Below are 21362 nucleotides of genomic sequence, written 5' to 3' on the forward strand. Positions count from 1 at the left end.
CAAATAGAGTGAGATAATTTAGGTTGATTTTATTCAGCTATTTTCAGTGATTTTCTTCCTTGTCATTTTCATTTACAATGAATGGGAGGAAAACCAAGCTTCAAGGATTAGCAAAATTTCTAATTCTACTGCTGTCTTTAGGTTAGATTAGTCTGAATCCGAAATGTGCAAGATATAACTGAAACTAAATAAATATAAATAAGCTTTTCGGTGATGGAAAATGCTTGGATCCCTCCTCTCCCAATCTAAGAGTAATTACACAAATCTTATAATGTCTGGTGTATCCTCTTATAAGCCAAATCTCTTTCTTTTGTAGTAAGGGTTGAGCTAAAGACAAGCAACATTCTTTTCTGCTCTTTCACTTGTTTTTTGTCCCAATTGGTTGATAATACAATGTTATGACATGCACATTTCAATTTAGTCTAAAATGTCTAAATATAAGATTTTCTCCCCAAAGAAGCTTTATTTGTTTGTCTACTTATTTAGCAATTTATATAGCTACCTATCTTAGAATGATGCCTCTTGATGGGGAATCAGAATTAAAATAATAATTTTAAATAAAAGAAGAGCAATGCAATATAATTAATAAAAAATGACAACTGGAAACAATCAATATAATATGTGCTGGAGGTCTAGTATCATTCAATTATACAGTCAGTGAGAAGACAAAGAACAAACACACTAACCAGAATAACTCATCTATAATTTTGGCACCTGAGAGGATGTGGGAGAGAATGGGAGCTTTAATCCTAAATATTTGATGGAGGGATTGTTATAAATTAGTCCATAGGGATATTATGGTTGGTAGCACATCAACCAGTTTTTTAAGAGTGGATTTGCCATTTTTGTCCACCTATTGATGATGATGATGATGATGATTGACTCAGTTGTGTTTTCTCTTGATGTTTATGTAGGTCATCAGCATGATATTTCTTCATTTCTCAATGATGCTATGAATGCCTTAGTAATAAGGCCCCAGTCAGTGGAAGAAATAACAGACGATAGTTTAAAATACAAAAACTTAAAAGACAAAAAAGAAGAGGTAATATTTTTCTCTACTATCAAGAACTTTGATATCTGAATATTTCTAGAATATGAATATTATCTAAAATTGTTAATGATTTCTTAATAGACTTTCTTGACTTTCGTTATTGCCTTACACTATTTCATTATTGCAATATTGCACAATCTCAAGAAAAGAAGCGTTCGTTCGCCTACATGCTGTGTACACATCCAAGATTATTTTTTTTCTACTCCAAACATTGCATAATCATAAAAGGTGATGTTAAAATATTTATTAATGTATTTATGGATTTGAGCTTTATGCTAATATCAAATCTCTCTGCTCAGGTCTTTCTCCTTTTCCAAGAAGCAGAAAGTAAAAACAAGCTTCTCCGAACTGTGGCTGGTGGGGGCATTGAAGCAATTGGCAGCTTGAGAGCTACATGGGATAAATTTGAGTTAATGATGGAGAGTCATCAGCTAATGATTAAAGAACAGGTAACTAAGAGTCATTATATAGTTATATATATAAATCCATTCCATATGTATATCTAACAGGTTTGAGCGAAGGACAGCTATTTTAAGTCTTCAAAAGTTGACATAAAATGCCCAGTATTCTAGGGGATTGTTCTAAATTTTTGAAATTTTGTAAATGTTTAAAATTCCCTGTTTAAACCTAGGATACTATATGATAAGTAAAACATTTCATGGAAAATTATGAGATTCCAGCATGCAGTTCCATATATATATTTTGATTACTTCCAAAGACAATACATGGTTGTTATTCATACTGTTTTCCAGAATCTCTGATATGCTTGAATCTGTAAGTCTTCCCCTGTAAGGTGGTAAGGCAAGATCTGGATTGTATCTTCAGTTTCAAGATTCCTTTCATTCTTTTTAAGAAAAATATCTAACACAACACTGCTAATTTGAAATTGTATTTAAGAGTACAAATTAATAGTATGATAAAGTGATAAACTACCCTTAGAACAATGTTAATAGTTATTTTTATAGTAATCCTGTTAATATATAGCTGTTTATAGAATAAACTAATAATAATCCTTTTGTTCCTGTTTTACTTACTCTTTGGATTTCAGATCGAAGTGATGAAAGGCAATGTGAAAACCCGTGTTAATACCTACCTTCAGGAACTGGAAAAATTTAAAACTCGATGGGACCAGTTGAAACCTAGTGATGATGTCATTGAAACAGGACATCATGACGTGCTACAGAGAAGTGCTGAGATCATAAAGGAAAAAAAAATTGAGTTTGATGAACTCGAGGATATAAAGGAAAAACTTGTGTATGTCTATTTTTGTATGAACAAATATCAGCATATTAGGAATAGTTTTGTAAATACAATTTTTGAAAGCAAAGCAACAGCTTTTAGGATAAAATAAAAATAAAATAAAAAAATTAAAGTTTTATCAGCTTTCAATTTCCGTAGAACTAAAAGATTTTGAGTGTACCGTACTATTTTTTAATCAAATTAAAAGTTCACTTCTATTAAAAGATGACATTTTTCTTATCCACATTTTTTTAAGTTGTATATTAATTATGTGTTAATATAAAGGGAGTAATGATCTGGAACTGTAATATTTTAATATTTACCTAATAATTCCTATTTTACAAGTTCAATTCAATGACTTTTGGGGTTTTCATCAACACATGTCATTTTAGTCATAATTTAGTAAGGGCTTGCCATGGCCTTTTTCCAGGAGGTTTGATACTTCCTGATTGGCTCCCATCAAGTACTAAGAAGGTTTCATCCAACTTAGATTTTTAAAATCAGTTAAAAATCAAATATAGGTAGTCATTGACTTACAAATGTTTGTTTAACAAGGGCTTGAATTTATGACAGCCTTGGAAAAAGTGATTTATGACCTGTCCTCAAAGTTACCACTGTCCTCCTCATCACTTGGCAACTGGATCACATTTACGATGGTTGAAAGCAGTTTGTGTTCACTGTGATCGTGATTTGCAACCTTCCCAGCCAGCTTCCAATAAGCAAAGTCAATTGGGGAAGCTGGATTTGCATAACAACTCCATGATTTACTTAACAGCTGTTATTCGCTTAACAATTATGGTAATTCACTTAACCACTGTAAAAATGGTTGTAAAATGGTTGATGCGGTCACATGATGACTTGCTAAATGCTGTATCACTTGGCACCAGTCTCAATTGTAGTTGTTAAGTCATGGACTGCATATATGTTCACCATGTAGCTTGGTAGTAAAATAATCAGAGCTTACTGAAAGGCTGGAGGCAGCTGGAATGATTTTTATTTATTGTTTTGTTACCATGTCAGATATATACAGAACATCAACTGTGGAAAATACATATTTTCATTTGGTTGATCTAGAGCAGGGATAGGCAACCTTGGCTCTTTTATGACTCAGGAATTCTGGGAGTTGAAGTCCACGAGTCATAAAAGAGCCAAGGTTGCTTACCCCTGATCTAGAGCAGGGGTGTCAAACTTCTGGCCTATGGGCCGGATGCGTCATGCTGAAACCGCGCCCACCCCATTGCCGGCAATGGAAAAAAAGTCATGATACGTCACGACACGTCACGTGACGTTGCGAGTTTGACAACCCCGATCTAGAGTTAGAAGAATCAGCATTAGGAATATTATTTTAAAATTGGGTAACGCATACCCTATTACATTATTTTATAAATGTTCTTTAAGTTTCCAGCTTTTTCTATTATCCCTTGCACATTCCATGATTGTGCTCTAATAACTGTATTAAAGTATCTATTGATGTATCTATTGAAAGAAAATAGAAGAAAGAAACATTTTCTTATACAGAAGATATATATTCTCACTGTGCCCGTAATTCCAGTATGTTGCTGATTGATCTGTATCACTGTATCTTTTATTTTATTGAATTCAATTTATATAACTGTCTATTTATATATATTTATTTCGCATACAATATAACATTTTTTTTGTATCCTGCCTTTTCTATTTTTTACAAATAACTCATTTCTGTGCTCTTTTTCTTCAGTAATGACTGTTGTCACTTTGAATTAGAAGAGCCTGATTTCTCTTTAGCCAATGAAGTACGCAGAGACATTGAATGCTGTGCTGAGGTTTGGTCGCTGTATGAGCAATTTTATGAAGGTTTTCAAGAAAAAGCCAACGAAGATTGGATTACATTTAGGTACATTTAAGATTATGGGTAGTCTTTGCTTCCCGACCACTTGCTCAGTGAGAGTTTGAAGTTGCAGCACCGCTGAACAAGTGATACTTACAGCCAGACTTCAAAGTTTTGGCCATTGCACCACCACCAGTCATGTAATTGTGATTTTGATGCTTGGCAATAAGTTCACATTTACAACATCGCAGCAGTCACATGATTGCCACTTGTGACCTTCCTTGCTGGCTTCCCACAAGCAAAGTCAAAGGAGAAGCTGGCATGGAAAGTCACTTGTCATTCTGGTAAGTCTCCCCTTGTTCTTGTGGTGTTGCATCATCCTTTACCCTGGCCTCCCTGCACTAGGGCTACATCACCCCCTTCACCTAGCATTTCCCAACTTGAATGCATCCTGCTCTGGGCCTCCCCCATCTCCCTGCAACCTCCCCCCCATCACCCCATGCCACCTTAATGTAGACTCTCATCGCTTCCCACTTAATCCTTGCATCTTGGGGTTATGATGGCAACTGGGACTGCTGGGATTGTATTCACTAAGCAATGCAGTCACATGGCATTGTACTTTACAACCACATTATCTTAGCTATAAGAATCCCAGCCCCAATTGCTATCGTATCTGAGGACTACCTATACATAGTTCTTAATGATAATAGTGGTTGGCTCACAATGAACTTCTTTTAATATATATTGTATACAGGAGTAAGACCTACCTATTTGAAGAATTCTTGTTGAACTGGCATGAAAAACTGAGAAAGATTGAAGAACACACAATAATGACTGTGAAGTTGCAAAAAGAGGTGGATAAATACAAGGTAAAATGATAGTGCGAGAGAATTAAGACAAATAGGAAATACTGGAATGTTTAGAATGCTTTGAGGGTTTTGAGACCTAGGCATCTTTATAGAGTATACAGTATTTCATTCATTGTTATATATTTCTTGAAGACCCTTCTGGGTTTTGCATTTGATTACAGCAATTAATTTTAGCATATAACCTTTCAAAATGTTCAAAACATTTCTCCTTGTTATTTCTGTTAATAGTTGGAATTGCTCTGTAAAATGGTCTAATATTATTACAGTATTCTCACATAGGTAGTCCTCCCTTAATTGGACCATCAACTCTGTTGCTAGGTAACACAGTAATTAGGCAAAACATCGCATGACAGCTCTGCATAGTGACAGCAGTTCTAGCAATCCCAGATGCTGTTGTTGAATGAATCTCAAACAGTTGCTAGGCCAGGATCCAACTGAATCCAAGCCATTCTTGGAAAAAAGTAAGAACTGCCTCCACTTCAACTCCCCACCCATTTATCTACTTTGTATTTCTGCTCTTTTGGCCACCTACCTATCGGCTGCAGCCAGCTGTCCCTCCCCCATCCTTGCTCCTGCATTGCCTGCTACATCACATTCCAATACTTTACTTGTTGGGGCCTTTTATTGCAGCCCCTTATCTCAGTGCAAGGCTTTTTTTGCATACCAACCAGGGCTCTTCTTCTGTGCTGGCCATGGCTTCCGTTCGCCATTCAGGGCTATATTTTGTGTAAAAAAAACCTCACCCAGCTCATGAAAGGCTGGTCTGTGAAAGTTCATGGCTAGAATGGTCCTTTTGTGCCGGCGCAGAGGGGATCCTATTTCACACATTGACCAGGTCTTTTGGGGAACGAAGGCCCTGGCTGGTGCACAAAAGGAGACCCTAGCAGCCAAGCAACAAAAGTCCCAGCTGTTTGCAGCAGAGAGGACTGGGTGACAGTGACAGCTGGCAGCAATGGGTCAGCAGGCCACCAAAAGCTACTTGTAAATGTGAGTGCAAATTTTGTTTATGGGGTTGCTGCAGTGGCCAGAACTTCAAGGATGGATTTTAAGTCCCTTTTTTCAGCACTGTGGTAACTTCGAATGGTTGCTGAACAAATAGACATTAAGTGAAGACTACCTGTATTGTAAAGATCCAATGATAATTCTGTTTATGAAATAAATCTAAAAATATTAAATTTAAATACAGTACTACTGAGTGCAAGTATAAGAATGTAGTGTTTGTTACTTGTGATATTTTCACAATCCTTTATTGTTTAAACATAAAATACATTCATGGTTACAAAAGAAAAATAATAATTGCTAACCTATGCTCTTTTTTCTTACAGCTAATCCTTCCTATATTGAAATATGTTAAAGGAGAACACTTGTCACCAGATCATTGGTTGGACCTCTTTCGTATTCTTGGTCTTCCTAGGGGTACCAGTCTAGGGAGTCTGATGTTTGGAGACCTCCTAAAAGTGGCAGATGTCATTGTGGAAAAAGCAGCAGAACTTAAGGTGTGAACTATTTTTTGGTATAAACAAAATTATTTGAAGAAATTTTTGGACAATATTTCTAGCTTCCACTTAAAGCAAGGAATGCCCCAAAGTTATTGACTAAGTTTAATAAAAAAAATTACTAAGTCAGTTCTTTCTGTATAAAGAAAGAAATAATAATTTTCAATACGTAGTCCTGATACATTGTTCGTGACACTGAAATTTCATTACACGCTTGTAATGTTCTTACACCTGCCCTTGAAGACAATAACCCTTAATAGTAAATTGTGCTATAGAAAATGCTAATTTGTATTTGGGAAATAATTTGGCTGGTTGGTGTAGAAAGATTAATTATCCAAGTTAATTTTGTTTAGAGATTTTATTTTGTTACTCATTTTATTCAAATCCCAGAAATATGTCACCAATATGTATGCTATAGCAGAGCAGCGTGGTAGCCTAGAGATGGAGCTCTCACCTCACAGGAGGCCGTGAGTTTGATCCTAGGTAGTAGCAGATATTTCTCTCTCTGGGCGCAAAGAGAAAATATCTGCTGCGAGCTTCGCATAGGCAACAGGAAGGGCATCCGGACAGTAAATGCTCAGCTCCATTCAGTGGTCCCAACTCCACCCCGATGGAAGGGATTACAGGGTTGTTAAAAGAAAAAAAAGTATATTGTATCAATATGTAAGTAATACCGTAATGTTTAATTAAAAAGTAAATGTATTGCTTTATAAATCAATGCCTGAAATTTCTTTGTTCTTTGGATTTATCTCTACTAGTACTTAAATCATTAGCTTGAATTATGTTAATTTACATTTGCTAACAGGATTTGAACAGCAGGGCTCATGGCGAGGTGACAATCAGAGAAGCCTTGCGTGAGCTTGAGCTTTGGGGAGTTGGAGCTGTCTTTACACTAACAGATTATGAAGATAGCCAGAACCGGATGATCAAATTGATTAAGGATTGGAAAGATATAGTCAATCAAGTTGGAGACAATCGCTGCTTACTTCAGTCATTAAAAGACTCTCCATATTACAAAGGTTTCCAAGATAAAGTTTCTGTTTGGGAAAAGAAACTTGCTGAACTGGATGAATATCTACAGAATCTAAATCAAATTCAGAGGAAGTGGGTATATCTGGAGCCCATTTTTGGTCGTGGAGCTTTGCCTAAAGAGCAGGCACGTTTCAACAGAGTAGATGAAGACTTTAGGTGAGTTAATGTTCTATTCTGTCTTTTAATCCAACTTCCTCAGATAAAGCATATGCATTGCATGTAAAATTTAAATTAATTTCTTGTATTTTCATATTTGAGTCATAAATAGTTTCAGTTGCTTATCATTTTACTTATGTCTTATTAAAATCAAAGAAGAAATAACAGTGTACTTTACACCATGTTGTTTCCTTTTAAAGATCAATACTGGCAGATATCAAACAAGATAACCGTGTAATTTCTTTGAATACTCGAGCGGGAATAAGAATTGCCTTAATTACTATCCTTGACCAGCTTCAGAGATGTCAAAAATCTTTAAATGAATTCCTGGAGGTAAAAATTTCTGATCACTCCATTTAATAGTGAACTCAGATGATGAACACTAAAATTCTGTATCTCTCCTTGAGATAATAAAGACTTGTATTTATACATATGCATACATTCTTGTGGGAGTGCAAATGTAGTATATTTCTGTGACATCTTAAAGCAGCTGTGTTATATTCATTTTGAAGCTGAAGCTGAAGTGCTGCACATCATTCAAGTTAGGTTGTTTTTACTTGAATGTTGTTTCCTTAATTTTTGTGTTCGTTTTTTATTTCAAAAGTACTTTGACCAATAAAAAAATAAATATTTTTTGAAGAATAAGCAAGTGATAGAGGGGGCCTCTTTTTTGGTGTAAAAGTAGAGATGTTCAGCTCACAGTTATTCCTTATTTCATTTTTTAAAAATATGTTAGTTTAACTGGTTCAGAAATAATTACGATGCTATCTTGGAGAGGCCGTCTGAATTTATTTATTTTTAAACAGGAAAAGCGTTCTGCATTCCCCAGATTTTATTTCATTGGAGATGATGATCTTCTGGAAATCTTGGGTCAGTCTACTAATCCATTAGTTATCCAATCTCATCTGAAGAAGCTATTTGCCGGTAAGGATGATAAAGGATCAAAGAATTGTTTAGTTGGAATGGACCACAAGTATCATCTAGTCCAGGGGTCTTCAAACTTTATTACTATTACTATTACTATTACTATTATTATTATTATTATTATTATTATTATTATTATTATTATTATTATTATTATTATTATTATTATTATTATTATTATTATTATTCATATAGATCAATTCTAGTAATATTAGGTACAGTTAAATCTTTTTAAAGAGACTTTAAAAAAATCTGAATAAATGTTTCCAAACCTTGATGGCTCATTATACTGGAAGATTTTGGTTATAATAGGTTTCCCGGGAAAGAGTAACAAAAATGTTCTTATGTTCTTTTCTAGTATGGAAATGGGAAAAATGTAAATTGAAATCTATTTATAGAGATTGCCTAAAATATTTTTAAGAGTCTAGCTTTAAAAAATGCTGTTTTCATTTATTTATACATGTAGTATTTTGACATTTCCAAAAATGATGATGAGTTCTGGCCAATACTTTAATTTAATTGGCAGATAATGTTCTGCAGTCCTCTTCCATGACAATTCTGAGCTAATGGCAGGACTATTTCATAAGAGATCTAAAATATATATAGCAGAACAGTAATGTGAGCAAAATTGGCTTCTGTTATGCTGTATACAAACCTGTGAATGTATTACAAAAACAATGCTTTAATTTGACTTCAAATAAATTTCCATTTTAAACTACCATATTATAATCCAAGTTCATATTTGTGTAAAAAGTGATATAACTATATTAGGGTTGTGCCCAGTACAGAAAATAGGTATTGTCTTGAACTTACAACAAACTATCATATTGCACAATTTCTGCTAAACTGTTTCAAATTAGCATCTGTATAATAGATACAAAAATTGAATATTTAATTGTTCCTTGCTCAGTGAAACCAAAATTCTGATTTACAGGATAGTTGGGGCAATTACATCCCTCACTCAGTAATTATGCTTTTATTTAGTAAAAGCTAATAGAAGAGCACAAATAGAGCAATAATACTAATCACAATGCAATATAGTCAAGTAAATTATGTAACAATCAAATGCTACAACCATCATTCTTCAAACCTCATAAAGTCTTGCGAAAAGAAGAATTTTAATTCCATTTTTAAACTTCAGGAGATCGCACTTTGGGCATTATTCCAAGGGAAATTTAATTCCAAAGAATAGGTGCTAATAGAAGAATGGGTCTACATGCCTGTTCCTTATTGTGGAATCAGCAGTATGGATCAGACTCCCATTGTAACATCCTACCAGATTTCCCACCCCTGCTCTTCTCAGCATTTTCTCTATTCTCTTTCCAATTGCTGTAACAATGTCTTTGGCTTGTTTCCAGTCGAACAGGTTCAACCATGGACCACTCAAAACCAGTTTTTCTGCCCACAGAAAGTTTTACACATCCCTGTATTAAGCTAATCAATGTTACATTATTCCATTAATTAACAGGAATTCACAGTGTAAGCTTTGATGAAGATTTTAAAAATATTATTGCAATGAAATCTGTAGAAGGTGAAACCGTACCTTTCAAAAATAAAATTCTGCTATCCAATGACGTTGAGGTAAGAAAGTAAGCTCCTCCCCCCCAGTTTCCCATTTGTCAATATTAAGTATGTTAATATGGTTTATTGGGTTTTCTTGATATATTATTTGCTAGGTATGGCTGAACAAATTGTCTTTAGAGATGAAGGAGACATTGAAGAAACTATTAATTGACTGCGTAGCCTCTGGGAAAAGATTACAGGGTTCAATTGATCCATCGCTTTTTCCTTCGCAGGTAAGTTTGTTTTTTTATGCAAAAACAAGATTTCAATTTTGCAAAGAAGAGGGATTTTGATCATATGCTTATTAATTTTTAGCTCAACCATTCAGTAGAATTAAATTTTAATCTAAAATAAACAATAGTTTGAATATATTTATCCAATAATTTATCTGAAAAAAAACCAAATTTTGTTTGCAATTTGGATTACGTGCAACATCAGACAAAGGTGCTTTCCTTTGCACTTATCCCCATCCCTCAAGCCATTTGTTTCCCTGCAATTTGCACTGAATCTTTACTGAAGATTGTGGAAAAGAGTAGAATCCTTTTTTCTGGCTCTAGCCAGTTTCTTTCACTCAAGTAGCACCTTCATGATGTAGATATATCCTGCATTTGTATATTGTTTGAAAGGTACAGCATAGTGTAGCCATTTGTTGATTGTACCTAACCTGTTCTGTCAGAGACACAAGTCACTGGTAGTTTAATCTATGCTCTGAACTCTCGGATTATCATTGCTTTTAAATATTCAAATAATTGTAGTTTTTTAAAAATCTGCATACAGCATTGACAATTTATTTATTTATTTATTTATTTATTTATTATTTGAATTTATATCCCGCCCTTCTCCTTGCGGACTCAGGGCGGCTGACAATCAATTAAAAACACCACTAACAATCACAAGTTAAAATTAATTAAAATGAAATATTTAAATTGTCTAATTAAAAAGTAATTAAAAACCCTCTAAAAAACCCCTCTTAAAAATTATCNTTTGGTCGTGGAGCTTTGCCTAAAGAGCAGGCACGTTTCAACAGAGTAGATGAAGACTTTAGGTGAGTTAATGTTCTATTCTGTCTTTTAATCCAACTTCCTCAGATAAAGCATATGCATTGCATGTAAAATTTAAATTAATTTCTTGTATTTTCATATTTGAGTCATAAATAGTTTCAGTTGCTTATCATTTTACTTACGTCTTATTAAAACCAAAGAAGAAATAACAGTGTACTTTACACCATGTTGTTTCCTTTTAAAGATCAATACTGGCAGATATCAAACAAGATAACCGTGTAATTTCTTTGAATACTCGAGCGGGAATAAGAACTGCCTTAATTACTATCCTTGACCAGCTTCAGAGATGTCAAAAATCTTTAAATGAATTCCTGGAGGTAAAAATTTCTGATCACTCCATTTAATAGTGAACTCAGATGATGAACACTAAAATTCTGTATCTCTCCTTGAGATAATAAAGACTTGTATTTATACATATGCATACATTCTTGTGGGAGTGCAAATGAAGTATATTTCTGTGACATCTTAAAGCAGCTGTGTTATTATATTCATTTTGAAGCTGAAGCTGAAGTGCTGCACATCATTCAAGTTAGGTTGTTTTTACTTGAATGTTGTTTCCTTAATTTTTGTGTTCGTTTTTTATTTCAAAAGTACTTTGACCAATAAAAAAATAAATATTTTTTGAAGAATAAGGAAGTGATAGAGGGAGCCTCTTTTTTTGGTGTAAAAGTAGAGATTTTCAGCTCAAAGTTATTCCTTATTTCATTTTTTAAAAATATGTTAGTTTAACTGGTTCAGAAATAATTACGATGCTGTCTTGGAGAGGCCGTCTGAATTTATTTATTTTTAAACAGGAAAAGCGTTCTGCATTCCCCAGATTTTATTTCATTGGAGATGATGATCTTCTGGAAATCTTGGGTCAGTCTACTAATCCATTAGTTATCCAATCTCATCTGAAGAAGCTATTTGCCGGTAAGGATGATAAAGGATCAAAGAATTGTTTAGTTGGAATGGACCACAAGTATCATCTAGTCCAGGGGTCTTCAAACTTTATTATTATTATTATTATTATTATTATTATTATTATTATTATTATTATTATTATTATTATTATTATTATTATTATTATTATTATTATTATTCATATAGATCAATTCTAGTAATATTAGGTACAGTTAAATCTTTTTAAAGAGACTTTAAAAAAATCTGAATAAATGTTTCCAAACCTTGATGGCTCATTATACTGGAAGATTTTGGTTATAATAGGTTTCCCGGGAAAGAGTAACAAAAATGTTCTTATGTTCTTTTCTAGTAGTATATATGGAAATGGGAAAAATGTAAATTGAAATCTATTTATAGAGATTGCCTAAAATGTTTTTAAGAGTCTAGCTTTAAAAAAATGCTGTTTTCATTTATTTATACATGTAGTATTTTGACATTTCCAAAAATGATGATGAGTTCTGGCCAATACTTTAATTTAATTGGCAGATAATGTTCTGCAGTCCTCTTCCATGACAATTCTGAGCTAATGGCAGGACTATTTCATAAGAGATCTAAAATATATATAGCAGAACAGTAATGTGAGCAAAATTGGCTTCTGTTATGCTGTATACAAACCTATGAATGTATTACAAAAACAATGCTTTAATTTGACTTCAAATAAATTTCCATTTTAAACTACCATATTATAATCCAAGTTCATATTTGTGTAAAAAGTGATATAACTATATTAGGGATGTGCCCAGTACAGAAAATAGGTATTGTCTTGAACTTACAACAAACTATCATATTGCACAATTTCTGATAAACTGTTTCAAATTAGCATCTGTATAATAGATACAAAAATTGAATATTTAATTGTTCCGTGCTCAGTGAAACCAAAATTCTGATTTACAGGATAGTTAGGGCAATTACATCACTCACTCAGTAATTATGCTTTTATTTAGTAAAAGCTAATAGAAAAGCACAAATAGAGCAATAATACTAATCACAATGCAATATAGTCAAGTAAATTATGTAACAATCAAATGCTACAACCATCATTCTTCAAACCTCATAAAGTCTTGCAAAAAGAAGAATTTTAATTCCATTTTTAAACTTCAGGAGATCGCACTTTGGGCATTATTCCAAGGGAAATTTAATTCCAAAGAATAGGTGCTAATAGAAGAATGGGTCTACATGCCTGTTCCTTATTGTGGAATCAGCAGTATGGATCAGACTCCCATTGTAACATCCTACCAGATTTCCCACCCCTGCTCTTCTCAGCATTTTCTCTATTCTCTTTCCAATTGCTGTAACAATGTCTTTGGCTTGTTTCCAGTCGAACTGGTTCAACCATGGACCACTCAAAACCAGTTTTTCTGCCCACAGAAAGTTTTACACATCCCTGTATTAAGCTAATCAATGTTACATTATTCCATTAATTAACAGGAATTCACAGTGTAAGCTTTGATGAAGATTTTAAAAATATTATTGCAATGAAATCTGTAGAAGGTGAAACCGTACCTTTCAAAAATAAAATTCTGCTATCCAATGACGTTGAGGTAAGAAAGTAAGCTCCTCCCCCCCAGTTTCCCATTTGTCAATATTAAGTATGTTAATATGGTTTATTGGGTTTTCTTGATATGTTATTTGCTAGGTATGGCTGAACAAATTGTCTTTAGAGATGAAGGAGACATTGAAGAAACTATTAATTGACTGCGTAGCCTCTGGGAAAAGATTACAGGGTTCAATTGATCCATCGCTTTTTCCTTCGCAGGTAAGTTTGTTTTTTTATGCAAAAACAAGATTTCAATTTTGCAAAGAAGGGGGATTTTGATCATACGCTTACTAATTTTTAGCTCAACCATTCAGTAGAATTAAATTTGAATCTAAAATAAACAATAGTTTGAATATATTTATCCAATAATTTATCTGAAAAAAACCAAATTTTGTTTGCAATTTGGATTACGTGCAACATCAGACAAAGGTGCTTTCCTTTGCACTTATCCCCATCCCTCAAGCCATTTGTTTCCCTGCAATTTGCACTGAATCTTTACTGAAGATTGTGGAAAAGAGTAGAATCCTTTTTTCTGGCTCTAGCCAGTTTCTTTCACTCAAGTAGCACCTTCATGATGTAGATATATCCTGCATTTGTATATTGTTTGGAAGATACAGCATAGTGTAGCCATTTGTTGATTGTACTTAACCTGTTCTGTCAGAGACACAAGTCACTGGTAGTTTAATCTATGCTCTGAACTCTCGGATTATCATTGCTTTTAAATATTCAAATAATTGTAGTTTTTTAAAAATCTGCATACAGCATTGACAATTTAATAAACTGTTTGATAATCTGTTACCTTTTAGAGCAGGGGTGTCAAACTCAATTTCATTGAGGGCCGCATCAGCATTGCGGTTGCCCTCAAGGGGTCGGGTGGGTGTGGCCAGGGTGGGTGCGGCCTACTGGGTGAGCATGGATGAAGTGGCTGTGGCCTACTGGGTGGGTGTGGCCAGCTCTACTTCGTTTGTGTCAAGGGGGCCTGTGGGGGCTTGGTTCCTCACTGTTTCCAGATGGCCTTGTAGAACTAAGACTGAATGCGTTTCAGTATAGATGGCCACCATAAAATTGTACATTGGCTCCCAGCTGGCCTGGGCCAGGGCCAAGGCAGAGGGAGCCGTTCCCTCACTGTTTCCAGGATGGCTTTGCGGGACACATGAAACCACTTTGCGGGCCGCATCTGGCCCCCGGGGCCTTGTGTTTGACATGTCTGTTTTAGAGTTTCAGCAGAAGAGTATTGTGGATTTGTAGATAAATGAGGTGTTGTGATTTCTTTAAATAGTCATCATGGATGCTATCAAATGCTATAACATATTTTTCTTTATGCATACCATTTTCCGAATAGATTCTTTGTTTGGCTGAACAAATTCAATTCACAGAAGATGTTGAGTGTGCAATCAAGGAATGTAATTTGCAACAGATAGAATTAGAACTAATGGCTAAATTGGAGCATTATACCAGTATAGATACTAATATAGAAGATTTGGGCAATGCAGGTATGGAAGAAGATAACATAAAATAATATTTTAAAATGATTTCACATTCGTGATGCAGAATTTGAATCATTCTCACAATATAGTCAGTGTGGCTTCTTGCCATTTGTACTGTTTTTGTATTTGTTGGTCTTGATTTCTTTCTTTCTTTACTTTCTTTTGCATGCCACCAAACATTGCATTGTCTGAGTTGATATTGCAATTTGTTAAATTTTTCTGCTTTTGACTATAGAGGAATTCACATACTATGTTAATCCAGTTTTGTTCACCATGGTTTATTTACTGAGCTATAATAGCCAGTTTCAAACATGACATAAAATTGTAAAACATAATTGAAAACTAAAGGGCAAAACCTTCCCTCTTACATGATTGGAAAAATGATAAAATAGTATTTCTCTGGGTTTGGTTTCAGTTTCCAATTCAGTTGAATTGAGTATTTTGTCTATCTTTGTTTTTATTTATTCAGTATTATTTATTTATTTATCTATTCATTCATTCAGTTTTTTATCCTGCCCTTCTGTGCAAATTATGTAGTACAAGCTGCACTGCATAATAACTTTTAATTTTAAATTCTCAAAAAACTACAGGCACTAGTTGTCTTTTATACCATTAGAATTACTATTAAATAATTATCAACATATGTTGATGTTAACAGTATTCTCTTTATTACTTTTCATTTCTAAGCATATGATACAATTATAATGGGTGAAACAATATAAATTAACCTTATTTTAAACTGTAATACTTTTTTCAGAATCTGGAATCCTTGAGTTAAAGCTTAAAGCCCTGATTTTGGATGTTATTCATAACATTGATATTGTACAACAGCTAATTGCAGCTCAGGTCAATAGTACTGATGATTGGGCCTGGAAGAAGCAACTCAGATTTTACCTTAAGGATCAAAAATGTTATATTCAAATGGTGGATGCTGAACTGCAGTACACTTATGAATATCAGGTATTTTAAGTTTAGCATAAATTATGTCTTATTCTTTCATTCTTGTCCTCGTTGTTTTAATGAGCATTAGTTTAAGATTGTAGTCCTACAAATCAATTGCCGAAGTAGATGCATTCAGCCTTGTACAGTTTATTTCTGAGTAGACAAGTAGCATTATGGGTAGTTTTTGATTTACAGCAGTTCATTTAATGACGGTTCAAAGTTACAACAGCACTGAAAAAGTGACTTATGACCTGTTTTCTACACTTACAGCCATTGCAGCATTCCCGTGGTCACATGATCAAAATTCAGATGCTTGGCAACTGACTCATATTTATGATGTTTGCAATATCCCAGGGTCACATGATCACTTTTTGTGACCTTCTGATAAGCATAGTCAATGGGGAAGCCAGATTCAGTTAAGAAAGCGTTGTCTATTTAACAATGGCAATGATTCACTTAACAACTGTGGCAAGAAAGTAAAATGGGGCAAAATTCACTTAACAACTGTCTCACTTAGCAAAAGAAATACTGGGCTTGATTGTAGTCGTATGTCGAGCACTACCTGTGTACTGTACATAACAGGCAATATGATAGAAAAGGGAAAATTCTTCTTGGGTTTCAATTATTGAAACTTTTCTTTGCTGTGATAAACATTTTTTTTCTAAAGTATGACTTTTGTTAAAATACAGCTCCCATCAACTTTAATTATAAATAAATAAATACAATTGAGCAAGGTTCTAAGAATATTTTTTATTGCTACAATGATTTTTTAAAACATTTTCTTATATAACAGATTCCAGATCTTGATATTCCCCTCTGTTTCAGAATCTGTTTTCATGTGGTGTGATGGTTCTTGTTTTATAGAAACAATTGAAAACATTCTTAATGTCTGAAATTTGTAGCACAGTTATTTGAGAATAAGCATTAATAAAAGTGACTAAATTTTCATTCCATATGATTCTTTGTATCAGATTCTGTCTTTTGTTAGAATTCTAATGTTTTCACTTGCTTGAGCCTGTATTGTAATAAGAGTGTTCTGAAGATTCTAGAACAATAACATGTTTTATCTTTTCATAGCTCATTTTAATAGAGAAAAAATATCTCTAGAGCCTGAGGCCTGGATTAGAAATGAATTTTGGTTTACTGGAAGAAAACTGCAACCCTCTGATTTTTAACACCATTCACAATTCTAATTTGAACCTCCTCATCTCACAAAGTATCCATTAATAGGTTTCCTTCCATTGTAAATAGTAGACTTAAGGGAAAAAAGAAGTTGTAATGAAGGCATTGCTCTCTTGATCTGGCACAAACTATCTCTGTTTAATTTTTAAACAAACAAACTCCATTTTGCAACCTTTGAGGCAACTGTTTTGGAACAGACAAAGATACACATGCTGAATTTAGTTTGGTCTCAGGGTCTCTTTTAACAAGATATTTCCTGTACATTCCATGTAATGCTTTTGTAAGTAATTCAAGAAAGTTGGAAAAGTTTGAATTTTTGAATATTTCCATGTCTTTAGCATTATTGAAATAAATAATTACTAATTTGGAATTCACTTTTAGTGGTGGTGTTAATCTGGACAATTCAGTTGAGTTCATAATTTTAATTGAATGTTATTGTTTTTAAAATTTTAGGGAAATTCACCAAAGCTTGTTTATACACCATTAACTGACAAGTGTTACCTTACGCTTACTCAAGCTATGAAGATGGGCCTTGGTGGAAACCCCTATGGCCCAGCTGGAACTGGCAAGACAGAATCTGTAAAGGCTCTAGGAGGATTACTTGGAAGACAAGTTTTGGTGTTTAATTGTGATGAGGTGAAGTAAAGTATATCAATACAGTTCTAACTGTTGTATGAAAAAGGTTCATATGTCTTGTTCATTGATTAATTAATTGATTGATTGTTTGTGTTCCATCAAGTTGGCTATGGAGATTCACAATCATCCAGGTGCTGTCCCAAAGGTACTTTTCAAAAGGTAATTGGACTTTCTTGTTTTTTTTCCCCTTGAAAATATTTTGCTTCTAATCCAAGGAGCTTTTTCACTTCAGAACTGAAGAAGCTTTTTGGATGAGAAGTGAAACATTTTCAAGAAAAAAAGCTAAGAAAGTCCAGTTGCCTTTTTAAAAGCACCTTTGGGTGCCATCAAGTTATTGACTCCTAGCAACTTTCTACTATTAGATTCTTTCCTGGAGAGATAAGTTATATTATATATGTCTGAAATAGGATAATTTGAACCTTATTGTGCCTCAACTGTAGGTTGATTTTTTTTCAATTTGTTTGTCCCCTTGGTTATCCACATCATTCTGAGAAGTCTTCTCCAAAACCAAAGGGCAAAAACATTAATACTCTTCCTATCCTGCTTCTTCAAAGTCTACTTACGCCCCTTATTAGCTGCGCAGAATTTTTTGGTTAATATGGATGGCCATATAAATTTGCAAAATTAATGAATGATTGAATCCTGTATTAAGTTATAAATTGGGGTGGCTAAAGCTGAAATTGGGTATATTCCAGTACATTGAGATGACAATGGACAACGATGATGATTGTTGACAATGATGACTGTTGACAATGATGATGATGGTTGAATCCTTTAAAGTTACAAATGAGAAGCAAAAAACATATCTTCAATAAATAAATAGAAAATATTTATCAAATTCATATTTATGCAGATTTCAGTGCTCCTTTCACCATAACATCTGTAACGGATGAGATGAGTGAAGTATTTCCTTTTTTAAACGCCTTTTCTTGTTTCCTTTGTAAAACATTTTTTAAAAAGGATCTGTTTATATTTACAAAAAAAAACCATACAGAAACTGCAAGTCCAAAAGGTTGCAGTGTTCAAATAAGCCCCGTTTCACCTCCCCAAAGCATTGTTACTTTTGTTACAAACTTTAAAATTTCATTATACTTTTTTTAACTTGGGAAAAGGAATATTATATATTATGTAGCTGAAGTAGCATTCTTTGCTTATTTTAAGGGCATTGATGTGAAATCAATGGGGCGAATATTTGTTGGTTTGGTGAAATGTGGAGCCTGGGGCTGTTTTGATGAGTTTAATCGTCTGGAAGAAGCTGTACTCTCTGCTGTATCTATGCAGATTCAGACAATTCAACATGCTCTGAAGAAACATCAACCTGTTTGTGAATTACTTGGGAAAGAGGTACAAATCTTAAACTCTTGTACAATATTTACTTACTGACTCACTTACTTACTTTTTATGCAGCGTAACCTCAACAATTAGGAAAACCTATGATTCAGGGTGAACGAATCAGAGAATCACCCCAAATAATTTAATTCAGCCAAAATCTGAGATGGTAAAGTCTTAAACAGGGCCCAACACAAAGCAGTCGAGCTACAGCCAGATAGGGGGAACTGGACATGTGTATGGCATGTAGGGTATGACTTTCAAAAACAGGTTGAATGCCTTCTAAAGTAGGGACATCCTTAATAACTGATAAACATCGGTTTCATACAGTACATGAAGGAATTGGCTTCATTTAAACATGTGAATCCTGTGCATTAAAATAAAAAGTACTGAACATCTGTTCTATCTTCGGGTAAGTTATACATGCAAACATTTTACTGTATTTAATTGGATTTTTTAAAATAAATTTTGTGGAAATGCACATTTGCAAGAATTACATAGAGTAATTGAAGGGTTTTAAGTCTGTTGCATTAGTCTCTTTAGATCAAAACAGTTGTCCCTTCTTATTTGAATTGAGTTAGGAACTGATACCTTACAAGACAAAGACAAGAAATGAAAAGATTGAAGTGCTCTGTATTTCTTGTCATACTGGCAAAAGGTCAGTGAGAATATATAGAAATATGTCAGCCATTTGAACATCTTTCAGATGCTTGTAATGCTACATAAAATATACAACATGCTTCTGTGTTTACATAGATTGTTGAGTTCTTATTTAATGGTTTATATAGGTTATTGAGTTTTTACTGAAGATGTTTGTATATTTAAATATCAGGTAGAAATGGATCATAATTCTGGAATTTTTATCACCATGAATCCTGCTGGGAAAGGCTATGGAGGCAGACAGAAATTGCCTGACAATCTTAAACAACTTTTCCGACCAGTTGCTATGACTCGTCCCGATAATGAGCTAATTGCAGAAGTGATATTATATTCAGAAGGCTTTAAAGATGCTAAACCTCTGGGAAGAAAACTGGTGGATATTTTCAATTTAGCACGGTAGGTGTTTGGAGGTTTTTTTTTTCATTCCTCTATCCCCAGTCAGTTTATTATCTCCTTTTCATCCTTCTTTTGTTCCTCCATCTTCGACTTTGAGGAATTAATATTTTGATTCTTTGTTCTGTTTAGATACTCTTCAGTATTACAGTAAAAGGGCTTTGTCATAAACTTTGGGATTTGTAAAACATTAACATTCTCGATACAGTAGTTTGATATAATATAGCAGACAACATGACATTTGAACTAGGGCTCAGTTCAGATGTCAGTCAAGAAAGTAGTTTGTTGATCTTAAGCAAGCTTTGCTATTCAGTTTTAAGCCATTGTATCTGAGTCTCTGAAAATTATCAATATAAAGAATCAGGAGATTTTATTTTGAAAACATAGGCCGTTATGATAACATAATATGCAGATACATGAAATGTGCAAATTTATTTAAAATAATATTACCTAATGCTGCTTTATAATGTATGCTGCTTTACAATAGATGAAAATGTGATATATAGAAAACAATAAAAATTGTATAATATACTTTTAATATCTGGAAAAGGAGCAATATAGTGCTATTTTTCTCTGGGTGAAAGATATTTGGAAATTCTGATTCAAAATATGAATGAAAATATATAGATTCAGATCCTTATTTTCTTGTACTCTGAAATTTAGTTGAGCAAGTAAAAAAATGCAGATGGTTTTAAAGTTGATGCCAAATGCTGTTGTTAAATCAGGTTGTTGATAAAAATGATGGAAAAAATGAGGTTAATATCATCCCCGCAAATGAAGAAAAAATTAACAATTCTTTTTCAAATGAAAAATAATCTTAAGGTTATTATAATCAAGACAGACCTCCCAACCTGAATTTAACAACTAAGTTATATTTAGGCAATCCTGAAAAGCCCTTACTTGAATTCTTCTTCCACTAACTTCGATAGCATCAAACGTTCAGCAAATAATCTGTTCCTCTGAGCCTTTTAGTGACAAAGTCAAGATTTCAAATATGTCTCCATATCCAAAGATCATGATGTTGCTTTTTCATCACTTTAGTCACGTTGGGGTCTT

At 33.7% G+C, this 21362-nt stretch overlaps 1 protein-coding gene across 1 annotated transcript in view; it reads left to right on the forward strand.

Annotated features, from left to right (window-relative positions):
* Nucleotides 1–21362, forward strand: part of DYNC2H1 (dynein cytoplasmic 2 heavy chain 1) — a 152773-nt gene that overhangs the window by 22583 nt on the left and 108828 nt on the right. The window contains exons 20-35 of the mRNA XM_015814719.1: nt 915–1042; nt 1351–1500; nt 2100–2305; nt 4008–4163; nt 4852–4966; nt 6292–6462; nt 7268–7650; nt 11383–11515; nt 11993–12110; nt 13569–13681; nt 13777–13896; nt 15020–15170; nt 15922–16124; nt 17742–17924; nt 19086–19268; nt 20086–20309. Of these exons, the coding sequence (XP_015670205.1) occupies nt 915–1042; nt 1351–1500; nt 2100–2305; nt 4008–4163; nt 4852–4966; nt 6292–6462; nt 7268–7650; nt 11383–11515; nt 11993–12110; nt 13569–13681; nt 13777–13896; nt 15020–15170; nt 15922–16124; nt 17742–17924; nt 19086–19268; nt 20086–20309 (2737 nt within the window). The remainder of the gene's footprint in view (nt 1–914; nt 1043–1350; nt 1501–2099; nt 2306–4007; nt 4164–4851; nt 4967–6291; nt 6463–7267; nt 7651–11382; nt 11516–11992; nt 12111–13568; nt 13682–13776; nt 13897–15019; nt 15171–15921; nt 16125–17741; nt 17925–19085; nt 19269–20085; nt 20310–21362) is intronic.

The sequence above is a fragment of the Protobothrops mucrosquamatus genome, unplaced genomic scaffold, assembly GCF_001527695.2.
Source record: "Protobothrops mucrosquamatus isolate PMUCROS unplaced genomic scaffold, P.Mucros_1.0 scaffold277, whole genome shotgun sequence".
NCBI classification, from domain to species: domain Eukaryota; kingdom Metazoa; phylum Chordata; class Lepidosauria; order Squamata; family Viperidae; genus Protobothrops; species Protobothrops mucrosquamatus.